Source organism: Echinops telfairi, unplaced genomic scaffold (genome assembly GCF_000313985.2).
Source record: "Echinops telfairi isolate 266 unplaced genomic scaffold, ASM31398v2 ScPeMD7_7473;HRSCAF=8511, whole genome shotgun sequence".
Lineage (NCBI taxonomy): Eukaryota > Metazoa > Chordata > Mammalia > Afrosoricida > Tenrecidae > Echinops > Echinops telfairi.
In genome coordinates this window covers 14,592,948-14,601,605 of record NW_022111377.1, presented here as the reverse complement: position 1 = coordinate 14,601,605, position 8,658 = coordinate 14,592,948, and the positions used below count along the sequence as shown (strand labels likewise).

General features: G+C 42.5%; 1 protein-coding gene across 1 annotated transcript in view; it reads right to left on the bottom strand.

Annotated features, from left to right (window-relative positions):
* Positions 1-8,658, bottom strand: part of PLXDC2 (plexin domain containing 2) — a 446,078-nt gene that overhangs the window by 57,258 nt on the left and 380,162 nt on the right. Inside the window, exon 7 of the mRNA XM_013008120.2 lies at positions 5,709-5,808. Coding sequence (XP_012863574.2) covers positions 5,709-5,808 — 100 coding nt within the window. The remainder of the gene's footprint in view (positions 1-5,708; positions 5,809-8,658) is intronic.

Genomic DNA, 8,658 nt, shown 5'->3' with positions numbered 1-8,658 from the left:
TAACACTTTAGAGTCACCATGGTTCAGCATTTGGTTGTGAACCCAAAGATTGACTGTTCAAAGCTACACAGTGGTTGGTTCTACAAGAGAATGACTATTGATCTGCTTCAGGAATGATGGCTGTAAAGACAGTCTGGGGTTAGTGCTACTCTGCTCTGATGGTGGGAATGAGTGAGAACGGACAGGATGGCACCCGACAACAAAAACAGGGTTTGTGGCTAAAGTTACTGTGGGTACAACCAGTGCTTTGTTTGTTTGTTTTCCCATCTCTGTAACTATGGAGACAGCATCAGCTGACCTCTGTGGTCCTGTCTGCTTCAAAAGTTTTACAATCAAGAAATGGTGCAGAGACATCAGTACATCCTGATTGACGCAGACACACAAGAAGTGCGGTGAAAGGACATTAGAAAGCACATGGCATCAGAGCCAGAAAGAATGCAGGTGCCAGGCAGTCGATGCCAGGCTGATTCTAGAGGGAACACTCTGTAGACATACTCTGCTGAGTGACCATGCCTGGTGGCATCACACAGCCATCACTGTCTTTTAGCAGTAAGGTGACCAGATTTTAACATTGGTAAAGCGGGGCACCATTGATAAAACTCATATCCTGGCAAAATAGCCACACGGCAGCCGAAAACCGTAAACCCTAGCTTGTCGTGCATTCTTTACAAAAATAGGGACTTTTTAAAAATGCCACGGGACACGAGAAGAATTGTTAAAAATCGGGACTCTCCCGCCAAAAGCGGGATGTCTGGTCACCTTACTTTTAAGGTAATGATGATGATGATGAATAAAAGGTGTAAGGATAAGTAAGTAACCTCTTTCGTGATGGGCGTAAACTCCTTCACTAGCGTGGCACTGTAGGCACTGGGAGGCTCACGTTCCATAGCCCGGGAGTTGCACTGCTCTTAAGTGCTTGCGTGGGGCTCCACGCTCACGGTGACTGGGTATCACAGAATGAAACGTGGTTGTTTTTAACTCACAGAAGGGTGGCTTTCACTCCAGGGGTTTCCTTTTCTTCCCACTCTCTCCACTAAAGGAAAAGGAGTCTCTCACCTTACTCACAAGCCCTGCATTCCGTGAGCTGTTTCCAACTTCTCAGGGCACCCGATCTTTTTCGAAAGACAGGGGCTACCTTAACTATGAATCAATGCTGCATCAAAATAATTTATTTCATTATCTGGAAGCCTGCTCAAACGAAAAAGCCAAAACCAAACCAAACCCACAAAAAACCCCAGCCTGCTACAAGTGGATGGATATTCCTTTGTCTTATGGTCACTGATGTTACGGGAAGCAGTGGGTGCAAATCTTCATAATCCACCCAGCTGGCCTTCCAACTCTTCAAATACTTTATCTCCTCTTTACCAAATCTGGGAAGAACGACACAGCCCTGGTGTCCACATGGGGACAATTTCCCGGTGCTCCAGGTGTAGCTCAGGCTCCCACGTTTGCATGCCGACATCAAGCTACGGTTATTGGCTCCGTCACCTGCGTCACCCGAAGAGTCAAAGAACCGAAATGGGATCGTTTGGGAACAGAGTCCTGTGTACTCACATTGGAATACAGAAGAAACAAGTCTGCCTGCTACTGCGGATAATGGTCCATTATCCCTTAAACTCACTCAGGAGGCGGAAGGAACGTGGGATGAGAGGACGAAGAGTTTAAATTCCCGACTAGAAAAGCTCTCCGACCAGTGAGGGCTGTGCAGTGCTGAGAAGGACCACCGTCTGTGCGACAATGGGGACCGCACACGCAGGAAACACAGGCCTCTAAGAATCAGAGCACCTCCTGCCGGGTTGCCTGGTATTACCGTCTATACTCGAGTATAAGCCAAGTTTCTCAGCATGTGTTTAATGCCGTTTCTGTGGGAAGATCAGGTGCCGCGGCGGATATTCAGGTCCGCTTATACTTGAGTCCACACGGTATGTTCGTGTTTGATTATCTTCACCACTAGGTTCTTAGCTGAGAACACCATGCCACAGTAGTCTTCATCTTATCCATATGTTCACCCATACATGACCATTTACAAATGTGGGACCAGATTTCTAAAGAGATTTTAAATAGTCTGTTCCACCCCCTACCCCCCACCAAATTCCAGTTTTTGGGGAAATATGGTCGCATCTCCAGGCAGAGACGGTGGAGTGGAAGCTCTTCTCAGAGCTGGGCGCTGAGGTCAACAGGAAGGGTCATTGCCTTCAGAGCACGGCGCTGGCCTGAGAGAAGCTGTTCTCTGAGAGCTAGTTTGAGCGATCTTCAGATGAATGCCAAGGCTTAAACGGAAGGCATCACCTGTTCTTAAAATTCACGAACATTCTGTTAATGTATTTGACAAGATTTATATTTGGGAAGGGTTTTCCCCCCAGTAATGCAACACATGATTTTCTAGAATACAAAGAGACCCATCGTTGTAAAGTGGACCCTGACTCGTGGCGGCCCCCTTGACTACAGAGTAGAACTCTGGGTACTTTGGGGAGGTAGATTACCACATCTGTCTTCCATGGTGCCTCTGGGTGGGTCTTAACCATGAATCTTTCCCTAAGTGGTGTAATAATTAACTATTTGTACCACTTCTAAACTCCTGCAGGTCAAACAGAGAAGGACAATTGCATTCAGGGACTGTGGAGTATGATTTTGTCATTGGAAAGATTCTGAAAAAATGTTTGTATATTAAAATATACTCAGAGTAAATTCATTTGTACTTTGGGTCGGTGTTTTCTACAAGCGATAGGGTATCAGAACAGCCGCGTGGATCAAAATGCCACTGCCAGTGAGTTGATGTCAACAGAGAGAGACCTACAGGGAAGAGGAGAGTCGCCCCATTGGGTTGCTAATCTTGACAGAAGCCAAATGCGCCATTTTTCTCCAGCAGAGCAGATTAGTGGGTTCGAAATGTTGACCTTTCAGATATCAGTCAAATGCTTTTACCACTGCACCATCAGGTCTTCTCAAATTCAACCGCATTTTTAAAAAGTCACTTACGCTTTGGTAGTTTTCACTAACCAAGAATATACCGAGATGCCTCCTGAGTAAGCTGCACATAAAATACGTCCAGAGATGAAAAGAACTTTCAAATAAGGGAAACTAGTGTTTCTTTTGCTTTTGCAAGAATTTACTGCAGTCATGCTGGATGGGACGCCTCTGAATGAAGGACTGCGAGCACATCCTCCCCAAACAAGGCAACGTCGGCTCTCCCAGGGCTCAGCGTATATTTAAGGGGCCTGTCAGGATGGCTTTGTGTTGCCTACACATACTAATATAGTTTTGCTTTGTTCACAGTGAAATTTAGTTTCTGGAAAATCTGCCTAGATTTAACAGTTCCCTTGACTATTACATCCCACAAATGTTCAGCTAACGAGGAGAAGCCCCACAGAAGATCCACGTTCTCTCTGAAGGCGACTGGCAGATAGGCACTTCATTTTTAAAAAAATGGTAGGAGAACCCCTCTAATGTTCCCATCCATTCAATTGCTCTGAAAAGTCTCAATCGTTCCCACTCCATTTACTTCCCAGAGTGGAAAAGTGGCATAAGACAACAGATTAGCTCAAGTCAAGACCAAACAGCATATGCGTGTGATAAATGAAATCTAACATTATCAAGAAATAAAACAGAAAGATGAACTAAGATGGTAAAAGACATTATTTCATCTTAAGATGAACCTTATTATTACGGTAACCATTATTTAAAATTTAAACTGAAGCATCTCTGCCATCCATTTGTTACTCACAGGGACCCTCCATGGGGTTCCATGGGCAGAAACTCTATATGGCAGCAAGCAACCTCATCCTTCATCCTAAGCCTGGCTGGTGAGTTCGAACCACCAGCCTTATAGTTAGCAACCCAATGCCTCGGTCACAGCACCATCAGGAATCCTTGTTTTTTAAGTAGAAACACAGTGCTACTGAGTCAGACTCAGAATGACCTTGTATGGGGTTTCCAAGTCTGAAAAGGTGTATGAGAGCCAACAGCCTCATCTTTCTCCCACAGAGTGACTGGTAGGTTTGATCCACTAACCTTGCAGTGAGTAGTCCAATGTCTAGCCCACAGGGCCACCAGATCCTCTCTTAAAGTAGAGGATGATAAAAGCAAAGCAACTTTAATAGGAGAACAATTTACATGATAAAACTACTACAAAAGACCAGTAGGAGCTTGGGTTCCTAATATGAAGAAGGGCAGCTTAAAGCAATTGCATAAGCAATTTCCTTCAGAAAGAAGAATGAGAATCAAGCCTATTCCAATGTGAAGGCCAGACAGGTCTCTACCATAAAACCTTCTCTACCAACTCTGACACTACAGCACTCTCTATTTATCTTTGGGGTTCCATAATTCATTGCAATGGTCATGCAGAACTCATAGACAATACTCATGATTATGGGGTTTAATTAGGGACATTAACAGAATACAATTCGGGATCAGAAATCCTCAGGACATAGTTCTTTGATCAGGGCTGTATCTTTCGAGTCATGCATGAAACCTCTCAGATGCATGGCTTTTTGGCCACTGCCAAGGCCACTGCCCTGCCTGGGCAAAGTTACCAAGCTCTTTTAAATGCCCATAGGACATGCTACTCTGTCACAAACCTCAGCTCAGAGGTGTCCAGTTCTAGCTTCCAGGACCTAGCTTCTCCAACTAGATGCTCAGGGGCACTCACACCACAAGGGAGCCTTCTGTCAAACGTACTCAGCTTTCCTAGGTCTATGAGCTAGGAAGGCCCCGCCCTGTCTTATGCTCTATGTGCTGCTACCTCTGCTGCGACAGCGTCTCTGCCATTTCTCCATCATCTCCTGTTGTCTTTGGATCACAGCTCTCTGTCTTCTAAATCAAGAAGAAGCTGCACAATGGACTCTTGGGATCCAAAGGTCATGCTCCTGGGTCTTCATTCTTGATAGCAGGGAAATCCTCCTATGCTTGTTTCTGAGCCGGCTTGCTTTATTCATAAATTGACTACTCCCCACATAAGGGTGACAAGGTTTCACAATCACAGTTAACCCTGTTAACAGTCACTCACAACTGAGTCATATGGTGCTATCAGCATCTTTCCTCACCTTATCTTACTCAGACCACCCTAAACACCAAAAGAAAATACACCCAATATGTAGAAAATACACCAGCACAAACACTCTGGCTAGAAGAGCCATATCAAGGAAATCCCTACATCACAATGGAATATGTTTCTCTTTCATGAAATGTAAGCTACAGCAGTGATGCTAACCTATTTCAAATAAATGAAAAACATCTTTTATGGTAGATATAGTTCTACTAAAATATTGATTTTGCTTACATTAATACTGTCTTCCCCAAACTGTTTTATACATGCTTGGTAAATATAAGATGGCACTAAATTGTTAATTTGCTAAGAAATTTATTTTTTTTAAATGAAAGTCATATGCCTATGATTCTTATAATCAGACAGTTATACGCTCTTATTATTAAGGAAGGAAACTTGCCTGTGAAATCACGAAGATTATTTTAAAGAATCCCAAACCACACACTTTGGCTACTGAATTTCTCCCTGCCTCACTTACTAGTTCAGGAGTAACACCCGGACATCAAACCACAGTTGGTAATTTCAATGAAATAATGTCACTAACAAGCAGCAATTAGTTAAAGTGATGCTTTTGTTCAACGAATGTCCACTTCCCAAGGTAAATCTCCTTTACATCGACTCCCACAGAAGGCTCAGACTTTGCCAACACCCTCCTTCTACGTACTGGGAATCTGCTGGATCCGGTGGACAACAACAAAGGCATCAGACAGCCCGACTTTCACTGGATGATTGGTGGAGTTTATCTGTGTGACCAAGACGGGAATCTGGAAAAGAAGAAGCAGATGGTTATGTGTTAGATTTCACTTTCATTTGTGTGAGCGTGTTGTTTAGGGATAACATGAGGCGAGGGGGTTCCAATATTGGGGAAGGGAAAAGAAGTGACTTCTTGGTCCGCAGGACAATGACGTGAGGTTGTAAAGAACGAATTGATGCTGGATGTTGGAGAAAGTTGTCATTTGATGCTATTGAGTGGGCTCTAATTGAGTGGGCTCTCGTTCATGTTGATGACATAGAAATGTCATCCATCTTCATGTGTCCCGGTACCTATGGGAGCATTTTCCAGCACTACATTGGACACTGTCCTCTTGTGACTCATGATTAATTTTTCAGACATTTTCATTGCTAATTTTCAGAAGTAGATTGTCAGGCCTTTCATCTTAGCCTGCCCTAGTCTGAAAGTTCTGCTGAAATCTGCCCACAATGGATGACCCTGCTGGTATTTGAAATATGGGTGGCATAACTTCCATTCTGATAGAAACATGACAGTGGCCACAGTAAATGGGCAGACCAACTGGACAGACAACCTATCTAGGCACTGATGTTGGCCTATCATTTTAGGAACAGAGATTTTTCTCTTACTATTTGCTTCATTATAAAGTTATTTTCTAGAGTTTTTTTTTTCTGGAATCTGTTGTTTCTAGTAGTCATATAGGTACAAAACCTACATAAAGACAAGTAAGTGGACTACAGAATATATATTTAAAAATACTATTATCTTTTAAAACAATATTGAATTTGACAATTGTTCATGAGTGTTGAGGTTCGCTATTCTGGCTGAAACACAAGGAAAATGCATGAGTAACTATGGGATGTTCATATTTAATAGAACTGAACCCCAGTGAAATCTCAATCTATTACAGACATGTTTAATATTTAAAGTTTTAAAAACTAGTTAATGCGGGAAATATATTTAAAATGATGTCATCTTTACTAATAAGACAAGTTCTTGAGGTGAACGTTTCTAGGTAGAGAAAAGACTCATGGAGTTATGACTGCACTTTCTATTAGTGGTGTTCTGGAAATACAATAGGAATTATACCATCTTCAAAACATAAACAAAGCCAGGGCGCTTGACTGTTTTATTTTAGTTTTTCCAATTCCTAAAGAGAATTTGCAAGTGTTCTTACATTTGCCCAACAGAAACAAATAAAATAAATGTCTACCCCTAAAGCCTCAATGACTAAACAGAAGTTGGATACACGTCTATATGTACATATATATATTGGTTAGTTTATTGTGTACCTTCCTTTTCCATATCCACATCGGAGCCTGCGTTTACACAGCTCTCTGTTGGAATGACCTGGGTGGTCAAGACTATCATCTGTTTGTAACAGGGCTCGTGGTCCAGGGCAGGCGACTCTGTTCCTGCGGACAGTGGACCCATAGGCCCTCTCTTCACTACATCTCCTCTACATTCACTCTCTCTCTTCCCATAATTAGTCATCTTTCATTTTGATTTTTTTCTACCCCTTTCCTGCCTTTCATTTCAGTTTCTTCCTGCTCGGTAGTCAAGTCCTCTCCCCCAGGGGTTTCTACAAAAACATAGACTGATAAGTGAATGGCCAGTGAACATGGACTTTGTTGAAGGCCCCTTCCTTGGTTTGGGTTGATTTTACCATTCACTCCTTCCCATCAATGACTTCCTGTCTCCACATCCTTTGCCCTGAAACTTTTCAGTCCTCTCCCATCTTACTCAGCAAGATGACAAAAAGTCTAATAGCACATTTGAAACAAAAAGATGTTTTTGAGAACTTCTTCCATAATTCCGCATCCTTTCTTGTGGGCTCTGGGTGTGTGTGTGTGTGTGTGTGTGTGTGTGTGTGTGTGCTGATTAAGCTACTGGATTCCTAAATGTAAGGTTGGCAGTTCAAAACCACCAGTCACTCCTCAGGGTAAAGATGAGGCTATCTGTTCCTATATAGATGTTCTGCCTCACAATCCCTATCTAGGCTTTGCTACAAGTTTGAGTAGATTTGATGGCAATGGGTTTTGGGGTTTTGTTTTCTTGTAACCCTGTCACAGTCCCGAGAACATATTTTGATGGATAAGGGGGTGCTATCTTTCCCTCATGCTTGACCAGCCAGCCCCCAAGCACTTCAGCAAACACATGAGGGATCCCAGTTAAAACCATCACACTCTGACCCATGTTGGTAGGATCACCAAGCTGATCCATAGGTATCTTTTGAGAAATAATAAATCGAGTTGTTTTAAGACATTATACTTTAGAATGATCTGTTACACACCAAGGCTTACCAATGCATTATCTATTAAAAATTTAATGCCAATACAAATTTATTTGGGAGTTTATATAAAATGAAATAACATCACTTTTCTGAGATCTCTGGGAATATCTCTCTAGTTACAGGCAAAATCCAATTTGAAAGATCAGAACATGCTAGCAATTGAGTTTTAGTCTTCCGTAGCCTCTCTATCTTTCTCTTATTCTCTATTTATTCTTTGTTCCCTGGATTAAACCAATGTGTGAACTTTACATAATAGATATTTATTTAACCCCAGGGAAATCTATCCTAAACCAATATAAATCACCCAAGGATACAAAGATGGCTTTGGATGGAAAATAATCCCATCACAGATGGGCTGACGCTCTAGGAAGATAGTGGTAGACGATCTCTAAAGACCCTTTGAACGCTAAGATGACATGATTACAAGGATAGTAACATTCAAACAAACAACAAAACCTATTGTCATCAAGTGGATCTCAACCCATAGCTACCTGTTAGGACTGCGTGGAAACCTTATATGGCTTCCAAAGCTGTAAATATTTACGGGAGCAGACCCCCACATCTTTCTCTCACCAAGCACCTCTGACCTTT